The 19,894-nt window shown below is 37.0% G+C and overlaps 2 protein-coding genes across 4 annotated transcripts; both read left to right on the forward strand.

The window, feature by feature from the left end:
- Window positions 1-1,649: 1,649 nt before the first annotated feature.
- LOC135632764 (bifunctional nuclease 2-like) lies at window positions 1,650-5,303 on the forward strand. The gene is made up of 5 exons (XM_065141529.1): window positions 1,650-1,904; window positions 2,847-2,921; window positions 3,736-3,852; window positions 4,299-4,390; window positions 4,934-5,303. Exons 2-5 carry the CDS (start codon window positions 2,893-2,895, stop codon window positions 4,987-4,989), a joined length of 294 nt encoding a protein of 97 aa, XP_064997601.1. The 5' UTR covers window positions 1,650-1,904; window positions 2,847-2,892; the 3' UTR covers window positions 4,990-5,303.
- Window positions 5,304-6,756: 1,453 nt separating this feature from the next.
- LOC135634269 (phosphatidylinositol/phosphatidylcholine transfer protein SFH6-like) lies at window positions 6,757-17,959 on the forward strand. Of its 3 annotated transcripts, none has more exons than XM_065144626.1 (15): window positions 6,757-6,975; window positions 7,111-7,146; window positions 8,189-8,489; window positions 9,615-9,714; window positions 11,434-11,700; window positions 11,815-11,890; window positions 12,077-12,180; window positions 12,280-12,329; window positions 12,434-12,533; window positions 12,656-12,754; window positions 12,825-12,938; window positions 13,765-13,897; window positions 14,530-14,933; window positions 16,604-16,678; window positions 17,710-17,959. In XM_065144626.1, exons 2-15 carry the CDS (start codon window positions 7,113-7,115, stop codon window positions 17,731-17,733), a joined length of 1,881 nt encoding a protein of 626 aa, XP_065000698.1. In that variant the 5' UTR covers window positions 6,757-6,975; window positions 7,111-7,112; the 3' UTR covers window positions 17,734-17,959. The 3 variants fall into 3 exon arrangements, with proteins under 3 accessions (XP_065000698.1, XP_065000699.1, XP_065000697.1); XM_065144625.1 differs by having other exon boundaries at window positions 6,758-7,000; XM_065144627.1 differs by lacking the exons at window positions 12,656-12,754; window positions 12,825-12,938 and having other exon boundaries at window positions 6,757-7,000.
- The last annotated feature ends 1,935 nt before the right edge of the window (window positions 17,960-19,894 follow it).

The following is a 19,894-nucleotide window of genomic DNA, read 5'->3' on the forward strand; positions in this document are numbered from 1 at the left end:
GCTTCCCCATGGCAGCAGGTCGTGCATGGAAAAAGATGCAAAGCACGTCACTGTTAAGCACGTTGATATGTTCTGAGCTCACTGTACTTGATCCACTTTTCTCAAAGGGAAAAGAAGAGAGCAAAAGCTTGGTGAGGAAGGGTTTCTGTGAAACCATAATCTCACTCATAAAACCTACTCGATCCTTTAAACACACTTCGCCAGGCTTTCATTTGGATGAACCTTCAATGAGACACTCGTTGAGTTCATGTAGGGTAGGAGTATAGCAGCCGCTATATCTTAACAGTGTACACTGGGATCACAGTACAAAGCATAATTAGACATCTTTGGAACAGATCTGAGTCTTGCTTATGATATATAAACACAGGCAGCAAGTTTCTGTCCATCACAAGCAAGACTCATGCCTGCTCTAAAGACGAGCACAGGTTCATATGAGTTCACAGAAGCTTATGGACGATAGTAATGCATCTCCTCGCAGATCGTCACCACGATCATACTTTCTCCAAGATCTTCATCGATGTCAAGATCAATGAGAACCTCCGCTGGAAGTTTAGCAGGGTTGTAAAGAGGCGACATGCAAAGGTGCTCCTCTTAGATGGATCAAAAACCGGCATCTTCTGCAGTAAATCAATGGCGAAAGGATTGCATGGGAGGGATTTGCTATACTTGCAGGCCTTCGCTCATGGAGACATGCATACTGAGAATGAGCTAAAGCTGGCCACAAGGCACTCTGTGCCTGGGAAGATGAGCTCTCGTTCAAGCAGCTCAGACGAGATGCATGCAACTGATCAAACATCCATGGAGGTCTCGACATACGAACTAGCATTTCCCACTGCTCACACCAAAAGCACAAATCTTGAGTTCACAACTAGCATTGATGGGAGGATTCCCAGATTTCAGGTCCCTGTGAAGGATGTTTGCCTTGAGATCGATTGTATTCCAATCCATGTAGAGACTGTGATCAAATGAAACAGCGTAAGGTAAAGATTGTCCCCAAAGCAACGCACATTCTTAGACCATATGGATCCTCAATAAAGTAGAGATATGGTTCCTACAATATATGATTATATAATCTCACATCTAAAGCAGAAAGTTTGATATGATTCTATATGCAATTAGATACATGAAATCTTCAATCGGCAGTGATTACTGCGAAGATTCCCGACAAATGCCAAAGAAAGATTTGGTCTCTCTCCTGCTGACAGCTAATTTTGATGGTCCAAATTAAATGCTACCAATTCCTTAGGATTACTTTATAGCTTCGGTTCCCACCGACACAATTCTAACCCTTTCTCGAGGAACGTTCGTGGAAAGATATTTTTATTCAATCATTAAATCAAATAAATGAATAAATAATACCTCAAAAAAATACCTTTTCCGGGTGCTATCTCGACGACACGTGTCATCCTCTCCTGATCCTGATTTTTTCCGAGTATCTGATTCGTTCACCGACAGCTTCCGGTGGTTGTCGGTTCGCACATAAATAAAATGACTAAAATACCATTTGGATTATTATATAACGAACCAGCCATAGGGGTTGTTTTGTCTTTTTAAGAGGCGAGCTTTGGTGGTCTGACAAAACGTGAAGTACGTAATTGCCCTCCTCCCACTTCACAAACTCTAGCAGAGAAGCTACGGTTAGAGGAGAGATTAGGAATTTTATCGTCATTTAGGCCTTCGATTATACTACGAGTTCGGATCTCCTGCTCTTGTAACGAGAGGATTGGGATTGGAGTGTCGGGATTTGTAATGCCGGCTGTTCGCATTGCAAATTCCCCTCTGTCTTCTCTTTAAATTAACCCCCTTTCCTTTCTTGGTTGATGAGATTTTAGTTTGTGTAGCTTGGTCGTACGGATCTTTTTCTTTCCTGAACTTTTCGATCGGTTGTTTCAACTATACTGCTGGTAAGCCCTCTCTCGATCGATCGATCGAAACCTTTTAGTCCGCTGTTTTCGGGAGATGTAAGCTCTATAGTTTCTTTGAGTTGTTTGGGATTTGTAAGCTTATGTTCTGCATGTATGAGATGCTGCTGTATATGTTGCAATTTTAGGGAAGGGAATCCATTGGAATATTTCTTCTGTTGATTAAAAATCTCAACTTTGACTCTGAACTGGTGGAAGTAGTTTTTTTTTTGTGGATCCTGTGGTATTTAGGTTAAGATGTAAGGAAAGAGTACTGATGATGTGAACTAGTTCTGATGCCTATCATAACGGGAATGCCCGAATTAGACAGATCTATTCTGGAAAATCATGCTAGTTGGATAGTGTTATTTGGTGATTGTTTCGTGTGGATTGTTACAAGGCAGATTTTAGACTTTTGTTTGTTGAATTTTTTAAGGGGTTATCTCCATTTGGTTATGATAGATTATGTTGTAACTGAACTTTGTTCTTTCTTCTCCTAATTCTAAAACTGTGGATCCTTCTTCCTTTTATGCATCCTAGATCATGATTTCAAGTCTGTCTTAATGGTACAATGAATGTCAAGACAACTTCCCCCCTTGTTGGATATGCCATTTTCAAAATTAGGCAGGTTTAGGAAACGTCCCTGGTTGAGCCTGACATTATAAATTATGAAGCAAACCAGTCATACAAGAAGCCATGTGCTATGTAATGTTCTAAGAACCCACATTCCTTATTTGCTGTATTGTTCTTCCTTTTACAGTGCAGCATGAGTTGTCCTTTCTCTCTATCATAGTGATTTACTTTTATGGTATAGTAGGGCACACAATAATTGTCTGAACACTTGAATTCTGAATTGTTGCTATGATACAGACAATATGAATTCTGAAGTAAACTTCCTCCGAGAGGAAGAAAGGTTCTGAAGTGAAATTTTTTTCTCACACGCAGGTAGGGAATGAAAAGAAGACTATAAGCTTTGATCTCCAACCTTCAGATGCCATTAATATGGCTGTTCAATGCAAGGTATCTTTTGGTTTTCAAAATAGCTTAAAGATTTTGGTGCATGGGCTTAAAAACTTTTACTAGGAGTTTGTACTGTAGAAATGTTTGAACGTAGTTACTAAAAACTCAACCATGCACTTGTTTCAGGTTAAGATCAAAGCGAGAATAAAAGGTCTAGGTTGAATCAAAACAAATCTAGACTAGGGTTGAGTTCAGGGCACCATAGATCTTAGATTGTGTACCTAGTTGAGAACTTTTGAATATTTCAATTTTTTTTCTAGTTCATTTTATATTGTGGCACAGAACATAGTATTTGTTTTTCTATATTGATTGAGTTTGGATGAGAGTCCATCTTATTCTCCTGGAGTATGGGATGCCCAAACTGCAAACACGTACAGGAGTAAATTGAGTATTGATATACCATACACATCACATGTTTGGTACATGTAGCCAGAAAATTCATTTGCCAAATTATCAGCATGGTGAAAATGGCTCCTATAAACTAATGTTGTGCTAACAAAAGTTAGTTTCTTTTAGATATGTACATCAAAATGGCTGCTTTAAACTAATGTTAACAAAAGTTAACATGTGCACTTAATTCATTATAATATGCTTAATTTGTCGGGTAACCATTTAGACTGACAATTCATGCTTTTATGGCTTTAATCTTGTTAGCTACCCTTATATATTTGGGAATCAGTATCACCTTTAGAGTCCACACTTAACATTTATGCTTATAACATGAAAATTTTATGTTTATATTTTAACCAATTCGTCATAATTCAACTCAAATCATCTATCTGTGTATGCTTCCTTATGGCTTTGACTGATACAGGTTCCAAAACAAGTCGACAGAAATCTTGTATGCAGTGACAATGAGAGTGGTCAAGCCAAGCAAGTTGACAATGCAGGGTCCTCAATCAGATGGAATGTTGTTCGTGGAACTTGACATGTAAAAAGAATGCCTTGATATATTTTCAAAATTTAAAGATTTCATCTCTTTCAATTTAAATCATATTCTGGCAAAATTATTTGGATGACAATCTGATCATTGCAGCACACACTCTGTTCTCCTATTGTCCAAGTCATGACCATCATATATGTTAATGTGACCACAGAACATTGGAAAATTTCACAATTTAAGTGCCACCCTATTTCCTTGATTTTTGAGGAGAAAAATTTCTGCCTAGTCCGGTACCTTCGATGTATGTAATATTTTATAAATTTTCTCTTGGTATTTCCTATAGGTTTCTCGAATTAGTTGTGTGCTTTACAAGAATCCATAAAATGATTATTTTTATTCATTTGTTTTTCACTTTACTTTTTGAATAATTGTGGCTTAAATTATTTAAATCAATGTCATGTTTTATCCCATGATACGAGCTGTGATGTTGACAGGCCTGAAGGCCAGTCTTGCTTCGAGACCGAAGAGTTCAATTTGATCCAAAACATGCTGACTGCTGCTGTTGAGGAACGATACTTAGATGCTGGTAAAACATCATTTCTCATTTTGTGCCCTTAGTTTTATCCATTGTGCTGGTAATAAAACATCAAAAATTTGAGAATATATTAGGGTCAGTTGTAAACAGTTCTTTGTAATTGAAGTTTGATAACTAACATATTGTAGACATTGTGATATGCTGAAACAATTTTTAAAATTGTCTGGAATTTTTCAAATAAGACAAATTCTAGGGAAAAAAAAATGCTAGGAGGCCACATGCTCCCGATGATTGGGTTCACTTGCATTAGGCCCAGTTGCAAACAGTCTTCAAACATTCTTCAAATAGTGTACCATCCGATGCAAACCAATTCAAAAGGTGTCTTATTGATTACTGACTACTCTTAGATGTTATGTGAACTCTATATGTAATGCATTGATTTTGGGTTCACTTGCATTAGGCCCAGTTGCAAACCTCTTCAAACATTTATATACACTTAATGCAAACCAATCATACCTAACCAAGAAGTGTCTTATTGACTATGTATAGATGTTACATTGATCTATATGTTATAACCTTCTTCTCGACTTTCAGCTCAGTGGAGGGATCAACTTCATCAGCTCAGATCCAGGAGAAAGAACCGGACATGACAGGTTTTGGTGCAGTCCTATGCTCCCTGTCGATTTTTTTTTTGGCATATTCTTGAAATTCTTGTACCTGTCATAGGTTTTCTTTTTTTTCTTATGCTGCTGCAGTTCACTGGGATGTATATAAGTTGTCCAATCATGCCGGAAACATGTAATCATATATAAGTATATGTAAGTAGCAGATAGCCATTGATCTTGCAGATATATATGTATATATAGTTTGCAACTCCATGTTGGCATCATTTGCGTGTATATATATCAATGTAAGACAAAGGATCTCTTATTCACAAGACAACCATGGCTTAGCTTAGCATCCATCTCTTGCTAATGTTGCTTGACTTCTGGTTTTCACCGTTGTGAAGTGTTGACATCTTCAAAGTCTGAGGCCTCCAGTAAAACTTCACCTTGCAAGTGCTATTATAAATGTAGATACTAAACTTTATCCAATTGGACAATCATATTTTAATGTGCTATTTGTGGATGAAGTTTAAAATCATTGCTGTTGGATGCTAAATTCTCTGGACAACAGCACTACTCAGAGATTTCCAGAAGACATACCAAATGCATGTGCTACTCTACTGTTCTTGTGCTTGTGGGGAGGACATGGAGAGAGATGATTGTCTCAACTGTGGGTGTGTTATTAAGATGATTAATATTTATTTTTCCAAAAGATAAAGGCTGATTCATTGCTTTAAGAAATGACTATAGTTTGTCCTGGAGATCAGAAAAAAAAAAAAAAACAGTAGGTCAGTCTTACCTCCAGATAAAATTAGATTTAGTTATTTTTTACATGATTTGCAAGTCAGTTAGCATATTGGTTCTCTTTCCAAAAAAATATCAGAGTTTAGTGAAGTGAAAGAATCTAGCAGAGAAAAGATGTCAATAACCAGATGAAAGATACTCCATGAGGGTTATAGTTATCTTCTTGCAAGATATTAATGATAATATCAAAGTGCATCCAGCTCCATTTTAAGATTAACAAGTTACACATATCTCTTTCTCACTAGAAACTTCAACAAGAGCAATCATCATCATCAGGTGAGGGAAATCTCCACTAGATTTTTTTCTAGAGAATGTCGGGTCTGTAAGCCTACAAAAACTGGACCACTAGACAACGAAATCTACTTGTCATTCCTTGTCTGTCCAATCTAACGTCTTTTTGTCTGCCTCACTGAATCAGATTCTCAACTTGTAAAGATAGCATTTGATCTCTGATTGTAGCTTCCAACTTCTAAATGATGTGCATCATTTTTCTTTGAAATTTTCTTTTACGATAATATTCTCATGATGATTGAGTGGACGTGCTTTACTTGTACGTATGATAGAGTAACAACGTGACAAAGGTATAAGGTTCGTCTGCAGATATATTATGATTCAAGAAAACTATGTATTCAGAAGAAGTAAGATATAACGAGTCAAACCACTTCGCAATTAAATCTCTGTTTTTGGCATGTCTACTCTTTATCGTCAATCTTTGTAATTGCCATGCGTATTCTTTACAGCCAAAACGAGAATGATTTGGGCAAGCGGTACGAGGAAACTGGTGTGCGGATTCCGAGTCTAATTTGGTGCAGCTATCAGGGAACGCTTCCTTATGAATGCTTGAATGCTGGGCCACCACACGAGGGCCCGCAGTCGCCTCCGCGAGGTCCGAGGAATGAGAGGCTACTTTTGCCGGGTGGTGACTCAGTCAATGTAGGTGATCAGAAGCCCGACCCGAGCTTCCTACGTCCTGTATACGTTCGATGGCCCTCTCTCGTACTCGGCTTCTCTTTTCCTTCTTTGGCAGTGCGAAACGGTGGAATAAAGCAAAGAGGAGAATAAGAGGAGTTCCGAGACTTACGCTTTCTTCTATCCGTCGAACGCCTGCAGCAGGAGGTCCAACCCACCGTTCGGAAGCCGCCTTGATGCCATCCGCCGGCGTTTAGGGTTCCCTGGCGGTTTTTATCTTTGCCTTCTATCATAGGCTGCCGGCGTCGTGCTATCTCTCTGAGTGAATTTTTTGAGCCGTGAGGTCCGTGTCCTCGTCTCTAGGGTTTCTGATTTCGACTCTTTGTCTCGGTTTTTAGTTTATGATGGCTCCGATAATAGTTTCTTGATTCAAGTTACGTTTTCTTTCTGCAGACATGTCAGGACCACTCGATCGATTTGCGAGGCCCTGTGAGTTCTTCTTCAATTACGTTTTCATTTAATTACTTAGATATTTCGCACAATATGTTTCTTTTGATGCTTTAAGGTTTCTGATAGTCATTTTGCTCTTTCTGTTCTTTTTCGGGTTTGGAAAATTTTCATCTATCTTTCTTTTATGAAATATTTGATTTTTTGCTTAACTATCTCTAGCAATTGTAGAACTTTTAAAGATCTGGTTTTTTTTAGCCTGGATCGGGTGAAATTGTAAATCAGGAGGATCGGATAAAAAAAAGATAAAAAGATTAATGTGAAATATGGTATTTCTTTTAATAAAAAAAAAGACCTCAAAAGGAGAACTTGGAATATGATTTGTGCAATAAATTAAAAAAAATGTAAGGCCCATTCGAAAGAAGAGTTTGTTTTCCTTCCAAGAAGCTTCAAGGATTGTTATCCTCCACCTTGCAGATCCTTTTTTACGTGTGGCAGCCATAAGTCCCCGTCATATATCACGCTTTTGACAATATAGTGATAATCTAATAACTACAAAGTGGTATGCCAAGAACAACCGAACCAAATCACCTGCAAACCACTGTCACCATGTGGCCTATGATGCCTTTGATCATCACTAGAAATGCATTTCACCTCTTATACACCAGGTTGGCATTGCACCAGCAGATTGGACAAGGACTTTCCAATTTACATGTCTACTATGAAATGACAAGAGCTTTTCTTGTTGGTCATGCACTCACATTTTATTAATATGGTTCAACTTGTTGAGTTAGCAAGATCATAAATTATATTATATGTGCTTCATAACAAATAGGCTTGACATAGTTGACACATGCCCTTTGGGGTTAAAATGAATTAGTACATTAGGTTTAGGTTCAGCATTATGCACCTTTAAGTTAGCTAAGAATCTACTTGTTGTATGCTCCATAAAGTTTGGCAATGCTTTTTGAAAAAGAATTTACTTTTATCCTTATGAATTTCATAGCCTCATATGTTGAAATTACTTCATTGGATGATATACGATGCTTTCTGAATGTGTGATTTTTTTGTTATGGAGTTGCAGGTTTCGAGGGGTCTTCCAGTCATGACGAGAAAAAAGAGCGGAAATCAGATGTTGAGAACTCAGAAGATGAGAGAAGGACAAGAATTGGATCTTTGAAGAAAAAAGCAATAAGTGCATCTACTAAATTCAGACATTCTTTGAGGAGAAAGAGCAGAAAAAAGCATGATACTCGAGTTAGCTCTGTTTCAATTGAGGATATAAGAGACATTGAAGAGCTACAAGCTGTTGATGCTTTTCGACAGTCCCTAATGCAGGATGAATTGCTGCCGTCAAAGCATGATGATTATCATATGATGTTAAGGTAACTGTCATTTACTTGCAATGTAGTTTTTCCTTTTGGTTTACTCACATGATCTCCAGTAAATACTCCTCTTTCCTTTCTAGTTTATCTATTGCTTCAGTCATTTGAAGCAAACTATATTGGCATTCTTTTCCATTTTGAGCAACTGTAACCCCTAATGATAATCTACCAAGTAAGCAAATATACTTTTGAATCAAAGACTGTCTCAGATAAAATAGATAACTGAATAGAATCTTTGAAATATGTGGAATGTGATCCATAAATAAAGATAAAAAATTGTGTCCCCTATAATATCTTTCTTCATTTAGGTGTTGAAGCTACTTAACAAGTGTCAAATTAGGATACTTGAGTTCAAGGTTATCATAGTTTTAGGACTCTTCCAGAATAATCAAGAGTGATCAGAGTGCATTCTTTTAGTGCTTTCTTGGAGTGAGGCTTAAGCTCAGCTTAATGATATATCTTAAAAGAAGTGGTCAGCCGCCAGTTTTTATCTCTGTCCTTGTACTTATTCTGTTCTTACATAACAGGAATACACACAATTAACTCCATGTTATGTTCATGTTATGCTTGCAGAATTTTCCAGAAATAGGAATTAGGATATATGTGCACTAAGGACTATAGAAAAGAAATTCATCCATATATGGGTCCACTATTATGTTTGTTGAACATGTATTTAGTATGAGATTAACATAGCAGTCCAAAATCCTGGTTGACCACATATAACACCATTGCTTGAAAGTGTATCTCTAGTCATCCATGTAAATATAGGTTGTTATCATAACGAAAGGGAACATCTGAACTTCTTTTTGATTGTTGTTGTTTGTAATGACCTCCGTATGGTTTGTTGGAAATCATCTTTCATCTTGGCTTAATGGTCTTGTGCTTCACAGTGAGACCGAGTCACACCATTTGAACTTCTCGATTATTGTTCATGGCCTTGTGCTCATTTGAGAAAGGGTCACTTATTCTCCATTCACTTACATTATACACAATTTAATAAAATTGTTTGCTGCTACTAATTCGAAGCTTTTTTTAATCATGTCGATGTTGTAGGTATCATGCCTTTATATTTTCCTTTGGAAGTTGTTATCTTATTTACTTACCTAATGGCATTTTTACCTTTAGATTTTTGAAAGCACGAAAATTTGATCTTGAGAAAGCAAAGCACATGTGGTCAGAAATGCTTACATGGAGGCAGGAGTTTGGTGTTGACACCATTGTTGAGGTAATAAACAAGTTGGTCTTCCTTCCTGAATTAAGTTTCTTGAATTTCATATACCTGTAAAAGAGTGAACTTATTTTATTCTTCAAGTCAAAATAATTCAATTGAGGATAAGCATGGGCATCATGGTAATGTTGCTCCTTCATGATCAGAGTAACCATAGTTCTAGTGATGAAAACAACCACTTGAATTCTAGTGATGAAAAGAACCCCTTCCTATGTAGGAATAAGGTTGCATATGTTGGCCCTCTCCGTGCCTCATATTGATGAGGTTTTTCTTGCTCTAGACCACCCTAATATCGGTTCAAAAAAATCTAATTGTAACTAAGGTAATGTCTAGATATCTGTTGATATAGGATATTTCAAAGGTTGCTAGGCTCAAAGGGATTCAGAGAAAAATAGGAGAAGAGAGAAAAAAAGGAATAAGCATAGGGGAAGATCCATTTCAACAATGAAGACACAAGCAGAGCAGATTCAAATAAATACCTGTACTTGAAGGGAGAGATTGATATTGATGAATCTCATCTTGAATAGCTTCACTTGATTGTTGAGACTTGAGATAAATCCGCTTTTCGTAGATGTTCTGCAGCTCCAGTAGCATCAGATTCTTAGCAAATTAGGGCATTGGTGGATTTTTTAATGTAAGAATTAAAATTCTGGCCCAACACTGATACTTAAACTGATATAATACCAACCCATCTGGTACCATATAATGTACCCAGTGTCAATACCAACCGGATCACTATGAGAAAAGAGAGAGAGAAAATGAGGAGGTGGCGGCGAAGTGCAATGGAGGAGAGAAGACAACATGGCAATGCAAAGCAGTGGAGGAGCATTGCTGCAGCGAAAGAGGAAGAAGAAAGATTAAAGGGTTCGATGGGTACCGGACTACCGGTGCTAGGCAATAAGCTTACAACTCAATTTCCAGCCTACAGCCTCATGCAACCGGTTATCAGTCAGCTTACTGCCTGAAAAGCCTGGTGCAGTAAGTTTACCAGGAAGTACTCTCGGTTTCGAAGTGGATGTAGCAAAATTGCTTCGTCCATATACTGGTCAGCTGTCAGACCAATAAAAACTGGTCTGCTGGTATAATTGGATGTATTATATTCATGTGGGTGCATGTTATTCTTTTGGACCACTCATTTTTTTATAGGGAGAAATGCTTTTCCTTTCCATTCATTCACTTCAAGACATATACTAGTGAATTATGGTTCAACATATTTGGACATCATAATACCATTTGCTACTGTACAGTAGCACAGATGATGAATTCCACTGTTATCACTCACAAAAAATGGAGAATTTTAGAGGGTCTGCATAAAAGAATTGATGCAACATGGTTAAAACCCAAAAAGTGGCTCATCTGCACAAATGCCTTTTGCCTCCTGACAATTCTAAAAGGAAGCTATCAAAAGAGTGGTAAATGAGATTGGTACCGGTGTTTGAGCCGAGGGGGGAGCTGGGGGGAGCCTTCCCGCTGATTGATGGTATATCATTTAAATACCAATTTTCTTTTGTGTGAAGTATCTCTGAAGAATCTGCCTAAACACGGTGTACAATCATAATATATACCATGACCAATCTGTTCATTTCCTTTTTACTTCTAGTGTCTTCCCCTGGTACATAGCTAAGCTTTACTACAGATTTGAGGTGGCTTATACTTGGATCCGATGTGCAAAACTTCACTGAGGTTGACATTTACCCAATTTTATCTCTTCATCAGGATTTTGATTATACAGAGATAGAAGAGGTTTTAAAGTACTATCCACAAGGTTATCATGGTGTGGATAAAGAGGGGAGACCTGTCTATATCGAAAGGCTCGGAAAAGTTGATGCGAACAAGTTAATGCAAGTGACAACAATGGAACGCTATGTAAAATATCATGTGAAAGAGTTTGAAAGTTGCTTCTTATTCAGATTTCCAGCTTGCTCAATTGCTGCAAAAAGGCACATTGATTCAAGTACAACAATTCTAGATGTCCAAGGCGTGGTATGTTATCAACATTTCACTCTGGATAACTTAATTGCAAATGTTATATAACTTTGATTGTCAGAGTGTACTGACAAGTTATCTGTCAATACTGATGATGCTATTTTGCTTTAGGGCCTTAAAAACTTCACCAAGGCTGCAAGAGAACTGATTATCAGATTGCAAAAAATCGACAATGATAATTACCCAGAGGAATGTGATTTATTTGAATACTTGTTTTTTTAACTTCCTCAAGATTCATTTCTTCATATTTTGTTTTGAGATCTATATTCTATAAAAAAATCATATGTTTAGTTAAGGCACCTCAGTAGAGTTCATAGGTGGCAAAAGATCCATGTAGTTGATAACTATCTTTAACAATTTGATAATTTTATGCAGACTTTGTGCCGGATGTTTGTAGTTAATGCTAGTTCAGGTTTTAAGCTGCTATGGAATACTGTGAAGTCATTTCTTGATCCAAAAACTACTTCTAAGATTCATGTAAGCCTATTGTGTCCTGTTTCGTAGCTTATATTTCCTTTTACTGTGATTTGAGTAAATTTCAAGTCTCAACACACTGCTTTGGCAATTATTCCCCAGGTTCTTGGAACTAAGTACCAAAATAAGCTTCTTGAAGTAATTGATTCCAGGTTTCTTCCCTTTCTATGTTGATTTGCATGTTCTTGTTATTGAACCGTTTGCTTTCTCCTCTTTATCTTTGTATTCTGAGCAGTGGTTTTTCTGGTTTCTCTAGTGAGTTGCCAGAGTTTCTTGGTGGTAGTTGTACATGTGCTGAGCATGGTGGATGCCTCAGATCTGATCGAGGTCCATGGAGGGACCCCAATATATTGAAGGTCTTTTTTAACTCTATGTATGCAAACATGCACTCCCACATGTGCACATGCATAAACACATACATGTAGTTGTTTTCAAGCCTGGTTGGAAGATAATATTTGCTTGTTTGAATTGTGACAAGATGGTTCTTAATGGTGAAGCACAATGTGCTAGGCAAATTGTTGCTGTTTCAAACTGTGAGGGAAAGATTATTGCTTATGCTAAGCCACGATACCCAACTGTAAGAACTGCAATATTTGCTTGTCTTACCGTTATTTATGTTTCTAAAAGTCATTTGGTTGGTGCACCAGATAAAAGGAAGTGATACATCAACAGAGTCTAGCTCAGAAGCTGAAGACATTGTTTATTCGAAAAAAACAAGCAACTATATCCATAATCCTCAGTTGGACCCTGTTCATGAAGAGGTGAAGTCTAATTCCTTTGGAGGTTAAAAAAGGATTTTATGGGTTTAAACTTTCATAGCATTGTCTCTTGTTTTCAAAAAGGAAGCTTTCAGATTGCTGAAAGGTGAATTCAACCTATAACATGTAGGTGATATCTAGTCATTCCTGGCTGGTACATTTTGATAAATGCCACTAGGGCATTGTACATACTTTGCAAGAGATCTTTGGGATTGACTAGAAGTCCAAGAAAAGAGGGCCAAATGAGAATTAGATTTTCATGTCAGTGTATATATTTTGCTCTAAAAGGTTTTAATTTGTTAAATATGATGTTATCTTGTCTAAAAAAATCTAAAACTGTGAAAGTCAATAAATCTTATAAGTGACACATGAAGGATTTCACATTAGTGAGTATGCTGAGTGCTGGTAAAATTCGGACAAGATTTGTATTTGCAAGCATGTTTCAGCATTGGGTTTTAACCCATTACTTCTACGAAGGCACCAGGCAAAGGTGTGCCAGCACACCTTGAAATGCATGGATGCCTGTGATTGTGTCAAGCTGGCACATACTTTCTACTGAACAGCATTGTGAATTGTTGCCAATTGGGTGATAACTTTTCTTTTTTCTGTTGGAAATTAGAAAGAGTTTTATGGCAATAAGTCAGGCAAACAGTCTGGATCACTAAATTGATTTTTTATCAAAGTTTTATATGTATGGTTATATTCTTTGCAATTAAGTACATAATTATCATTAAAAAATCCCATTGTAGCAGGTCAGCATAAAATTTATATATGTATGAATGTCACTATTGCTAAAATGTTACTTAAACAGGTTATAATGAATATGCAGGCCAAAATTGTTGGAAAGGCTTGTATATCTGATGCCTCTTCTGAGTATGAAGATTGTGTGCCCATGGTTGACAAGGTCGTCGATGTAGGATGGAAGAATCAAATTTCTAGTTCAGTATGTTCTTCCTCTAGAGGTTAGTGAAACTATCATTGATCATGCTGAAGCTATTGTGATTCATTATTATTAATTGTTGAAATTAAACCTGGAGAAATAAGAATCCCAAAGGACATCCCCAAGGACACATGTTTACTAAAATTCCAGATGAACTATTTGACTTATTTCCTGGATGGAATGGTTTTCCGGCCTTTGATTAGCGACATCTAGCCTACTGAAGGTACTATTGAAGAATGATTGAGTACAAATCTCATTAACCTTTTTCTTTTCCATTTTCTTGTTATTCTCTGCATGTTAATAGTAAGTTGAGTACCAAGGTTGATTGTGAAAGAATGATTTAACAATCTATTTGACGTGGTCGAATTTAATTTTCACTTGTTTTACTTATATATATATATATATATGATGCTGTGCATGTCTTGCTTATGGATGGACATAGTTCACTTCCACATAAGACAGTTGTAACCTGTTTCCTGATAGAAACCTACATCCACATCTCAAAAAGTTCAACCTTTTCATATGTTCACATTTTTATCAGAACATACTGGTTTAATGTAATTCTTAGCTTTTTATCGTTGTTGGTCATCTAGTTTGTATATATTGTAATATTGATGATAGACTTGGTTAATTACACAAGTTTGCTCATTACAGGCAGATTTTGGTTGTTTGGCATAAGTGAACCTTCAGAAGGAATTCGAGCACAAATTGTTACATGGCTTATGGCCTTCATTATGGCTCTCTATGCAATGTTCTGTTCAGTTACAAGACGTGTGACTAGAAGACTCCCAGATAATATGCTCATGTCTGATCATTGCTATCCTGAATTCGACCCAAATCCTATGCCTAAAGAGGAATTTCGACCTCCTTCACCTTCCCCTACTTTCAAGGACGTAGATATACTTTCATCAGTCTTGAAAAGGTTGGGAGAGTTGGAGGAAAAGGTTGACAAACTTCAAGCAAAACCATCTGCAATGCCTCACGAAAAAGAAGAATTGCTTGATGCTGCCGTTCGCCGTGTGGATGCTTTAGAGGCTGAGCTCATTGCAACCAAAAGGGTGAGCTTTATATTTTGTTCTCAAATCAGTACTCTCCACATGATGCATGACATGAATGCTTATCAGAAAAAGTGACTTTCATTTTGTTCTCGTAACTGATGACATGAAAATATTTCTTAATTGATCAAGCTGATGGTCATAAACCATATATGCAGCTCCAATGCTGCAATAAGAACTGTTTTACATTAAGATTGGCTTTGTGCTCATCGAACAAATTCTTCTGTTCTATTTCACCCTATGCTTTACTGTAAATTTTGTATTCTTTGACATTCACTGGATTGTTTACACAGCTTTGCAGTTCAGCTTTTTAGTTTCATCAGTCAACAAATTGGAGTGGCAACAGTGGTTTATGTAGTCTGCAACCAGATGGGTTACTGATAAGGAAGTCATATAATTACCTTTAGCATAGTTTTTTTTATGAACAGTTCTCAACAATTGGGACATTACAGCTTCTTGTTGTTGTCGTCATCATCGTTTGTAATACTACTGAATAAAATTTACATTAACATGAAATGGTGAAGCATGCATTAGTTAATTTTCAAACAAGTCTACAACTCAACTGCTTAGATAAATTTGTGTTCCAATGCTCATTATTTTAGGGCTAAATCTTATAAGCAGTTGAGTTGTAGACTTGTTTGAAAATTAACTAATGCATTCTTCACCATTTCATGTTAATGTAAATTTGACAATAAGATATTTGACAAGAACCTATTAGCATTGAACATAATCACCATTTAGATGACTAGTAAAATTCATATAAATACATTTTAAAGAATATAATGTAATGCATTAAACATTAATCCAGATATGCACACGAATATTGCTGCCATGTTTTTAGATGCATGGTATGTCAGCCCACCTCTAAGAGTTTATAGTGAATAAATAGCACAAAACATCACATGATTCTAGTTATTTATAGTGCCTTCAGAGTTGGATTTGCTGTGTGCATCAATTAGATGACTAGTAAAATTCATATAAATACATTTTAAAGAATATAATGTAATGCATTAAACATTAATCCAGATATGCACACGAATATTGCTGCCATGTTTTTAGATGCATGGTATGTCAGCCCACCTCTAAGAGTTTATAGTGAATAAATAGCACAAAACATCACATGATTCTAGTTATTTATAGTGCCTTCAGAGTTGGATTTGCTGTGTGCATCAATGAGATTAAAATTGTTCATCCTCCTCTAGCTTATGGTTTCATTTTGAATTAACAGAATTTGTAAATATTTTTTCTGTTTCATCTTGCGGGTATTTTATTGGGCTAGATTCTGCACAAGTTTGTGTGTTAATGCATCTGCTAACACATGCTTGCTTGCAAGACACCTATTGCAATGCTGGTTTTAATCTTTGGAAATGCTGCCAATCAAGAATGACCTCAAGACATCAAAATAAAGAGGGAGATGGCTGAAAAGGGCCATAAAGATAATATAGTTTAAGAAACCATTGAGGTGTTCTCTTATCCGAATGCCCACTTGAGGGATGATCTTTCCAAGTTGACCATGGGCTCCTAACCTAGGCTAGTTCTACTGCTCATGCATCTAAAAGCACAATTGAAATAAGCTGCTTGAAGTTTTGCGTTTCTTATTTTTGTAAATTTATTTGTATTTCTGATGGGTGATCAGGCATATTAACTTGTATTCATTAATTGTTTCTGATCAGGCTCTATATGATGCTTTGATGAGACAAGAGGAACTGCTTGCATATATTGACCAGCAAAAGGAGGCTAAATTTCGGGTAAGTTACAGTCAACTAAATATGCCTTTAACCAGTGGTTTTTTTTTTTTTGCATGTTTATTTTATGTGACTATTTCAAATGGAAGATTTAACTTAATATATGGTTTCATCAGTCCATATGTTCGATTCCTTTTATTCACACTAGATAAACTCTCAGCTTTGGTTGGTAGTCTTGTTTGTCTATCTGGAACATCTTTTGAAGAGAATTTAGATATTCATATACCACCCAAGTCCTGGCTAACATGTGAAACATATGGCTTCTATTTTTTCAGTGTGTGCTCCTTTAGGTTAATTCTCTAAATTAGCTTATTTCTGCCGTCAGTTGACTAGTATGAAAGTACCCCAATCTCAAGCGATGAAAACTACTATTGAACAAAAGGAAACAATATGACAAATAATCAATCAGGAAGTCGCCTTAATTTGGAACTGGTTGAATTTTGGTCCACTGTCGGTCTGTCTCTCAGAACACTCATAAGATATCTGGTTGAAAAATGTGATTGTGTAAGTGATTTAGGTGATCATCTCTTTTATTATCACTGGCACTATAAGATCTAGGGTAAAAGAAAGCATGAAGTGTGTCATCAGGAGTGGACCAGCTTCGATCACTATTAACCTTTAAGAACAGGAATTATTATATATGAAACCCAACTGCTCAAGGTCAAAGAAAACATCACTTATATTGAATTACAACAGTAATAATAGCATCCATCTGTCATTTTCAAGAAAACAATGGTTGATGATGAAGGCGAGGAGGTGTTCTTTCCAATCTATTTGTTCCTTCTTTTGTAATAAAATTTTTACTTGTTAGAGAGGATAGCAACTCCGTCCCGGTTTATCTTTGAGGTTGTGTTTGAGTGTTACTTCATTAAATGTATTGCAATCTTGAGAAACATATATTGAGATTATCCAGTGTCCTTGAGTAACATTTGGTGCAACTAGATAGTTGTTCTCGAGAGATATCATCATTCTGTAGTATAGATTTATATGATGCTTGTGATTTCCTAATTACTTTTTTTCCTGCCGTTCTGTAGAAGAAGAAATGTTTTTGCTTTTGAAGCATAACATCGGCACCAAATGACACGACAGCTTGTTCAAAATGGACTATATGATGTAATAATTTCCTAATTACTTCTTACCCCTCTGTTTTGCAATAGAAGAAAATTTTCTTTGCAAGCATAGCATCAGCGCAAATGACACGGCCAGTTCGCTCTGCAGTTTGTATTTAGTTTGAGACCACAAGGAACTTCCAACGAATATAGATTGTGAGATTTTTCTGCTTAATTAGATTGGGATTTGCTCGCTTGCTTGAATTTTAAATCTTCGTCACCAGTAACATCCGGAAAGAAGTGGCATTCTTATAGTAATGCACCTTATGTAATTCAATGCTAAACAAGATCTCGGGTTAATTAGATATTACTCTTGTAGTTAAGTTTTTTTTTAGCATCCTGATCCTTGGATTTAAAAATTTATATTAAAATTTTTATAATTATGAAAATAAAATATGTAGCTTCATTTATCCTAACATGGTTGGTTTTATTGATAGAAGCATGAAGATGATGAGTAAAACGATAATTTTAATATTTTAGTTATGTTTTCGATGGTGATGGATGACAAACATCGTTGGAGCTCACAGATGATTGTTGTGGATGAGGAGGGAGAGCGGCAAGTGAAGTTAAGGTAAATGGAGGAAGAAGAGGACGTTACATATGTCAACGCTTTGTATCTACATTGATGTTGTTCAGCAATTGTGTTGGTGACTAGAGAGATATGCAATGTGGTGGTATTGATTAGCCTTGTAGGCACTCCAAAGCACACATCTAATCGTCGGAGCATTGCTCAACTGTCCTTTTTCACTATCGAATTTTACTCCCGAAGCTTGATGGCAAACCAAATGCGATCGTGAGGGCCACCCTTAGTGGTAAGGTCGTGATTGTTGCCTGGTGTGGACCAACATGCGAACTACCACTTCCACGTACCATTATCCGCGTCGCAACCCCATCGTCTGACTCTAACCTAACAAGACAACCTTCATCCTCTCCTCAACCACCCCATGTCGTACCTTCGTGATCATCCGTCGAGGATCTATAGGCTTCTTCACCCAAGGCGCCATCGTAGACTCGGAGGTGGAGAGGCAAGAGCTAGAGGATGAGGAGGCCATGAAGTGCAAATGGGAGGTAGCAAGATCGGGATTGCAGGAAGTACAATGGGGGCTGACTTGTCACGAACTTACGTCGGACATACCCCAGCCAGCATCGAGGGAGTGGCAAACATGGTGAAGCATGAGGAAGTTGGTGCTATGAATGAGCGCATCATAGGCCCAACAAAGAAAGGTCGCATCTGGCTCGCAGTAGACCACTACTCCATATTTGCATCGTCCTCTTTCTCTCCCTTTGCCTCACCTCTTATTGTCGCTCTCCCTCTTCATCCACAACAATCACTCACGACTCACAACGACGTTATTGTTTGCCAAAGAATATTAAAATTATATTTTTGTTCATCGTTTTCGTACTTTCGTCGATAAAAGCAACGATGTTTGAATAAATGAAACTACATATTTCACTTTTATAATTATAAAAATTTTAATAATCTAGAGATTGAAACATTAAAGAGATCTAACTACACATGATGATTTATAATTAACTCCAAGATCTACAATACTTGTAGACTCGTCAATTTGCTGGTGAGGGAACAGATGCTGATGACCCTGCAATTAACTGCCCTGCTTTTGCCTCTCGCAGCAGAGTAAAAAAGTGATCATAATCAGAATGAGTACAAGATGGATTTGATCGATCATCTGCTATGAATTCTAATGATACCTGCCCTTGCATCAGTGGTTGCACCACAGGTTTTTAGCTATGAATTGTAGTGGTGGATGAGGAGGTCTTCTTGCCCAAAATACTTTTGTGGCGGTGGATGGGATCAATCCCATGTTGTTTCTTGCAGATCGATACGATACGATACTCTCATCAGGCACATCACTCACTATCAGTAGTTATCAGCTGTAGAACTCGGTTCAACCTAAGCAAGCATCCTTCGTTTACGAGACTTGCATGGACGTTATGGCTGTGGAACAATTAATTTGAGTCCCAATAAGAGATTAGGATTACCATGCAATATACTAACAGAAACTAGGTCAACTTTCTCCATTGAAATCAGAAACGATGGTTTTTGAGCTTAATGCATTTGATGCAGGACATCGACGTTCTTGTTGATTCA

Source organism: Musa acuminata, chromosome BXJ3-3, assembly GCF_036884655.1.
Source record: "Musa acuminata AAA Group cultivar baxijiao chromosome BXJ3-3, Cavendish_Baxijiao_AAA, whole genome shotgun sequence".
Taxonomy (NCBI): Eukaryota; Viridiplantae; Streptophyta; class Magnoliopsida; order Zingiberales; family Musaceae; genus Musa; species Musa acuminata.

What these genes read in the sequence shown, in the direction of transcription:
- LOC135632764 (XM_065141529.1), top strand. Translation starts at nt 2,893, where the DNA reads ATGCCATTAATATGGCTGTTCAATGCAAG. An exon ending in ATATGGCTGTTCAATGCAAG is followed by an intron (nt 2,922 to 3,735) that starts GTATCTTTTGGT and finishes TGACTGATACAG; the next exon opens with GTTCCAAAACAAGTCGACAG. An exon ending in GGAACGATACTTAGATGCTG is followed by an intron (nt 4,391 to 4,933) that starts GTAAAACATCAT and finishes CTCGACTTTCAG; the next exon opens with CTCAGTGGAGGGATCAACTT.
- LOC135634269 (XM_065144626.1), top strand. Translation starts at nt 7,113, where the DNA reads ATGTCAGGACCACTCGATCGATTTGCGAGGCCCT. An exon ending in GATTATCATATGATGTTAAG is followed by an intron (nt 8,490 to 9,614) that starts GTAACTGTCATT and finishes TTTTACCTTTAG; the next exon opens with ATTTTTGAAAGCACGAAAAT. An exon ending in AAAAGGAGGCTAAATTTCGG is followed by an intron (nt 16,679 to 17,709) that starts GTAAGTTACAGT and finishes GCCGTTCTGTAG; the next exon opens with AAGAAGAAATGTTTTTGCTT.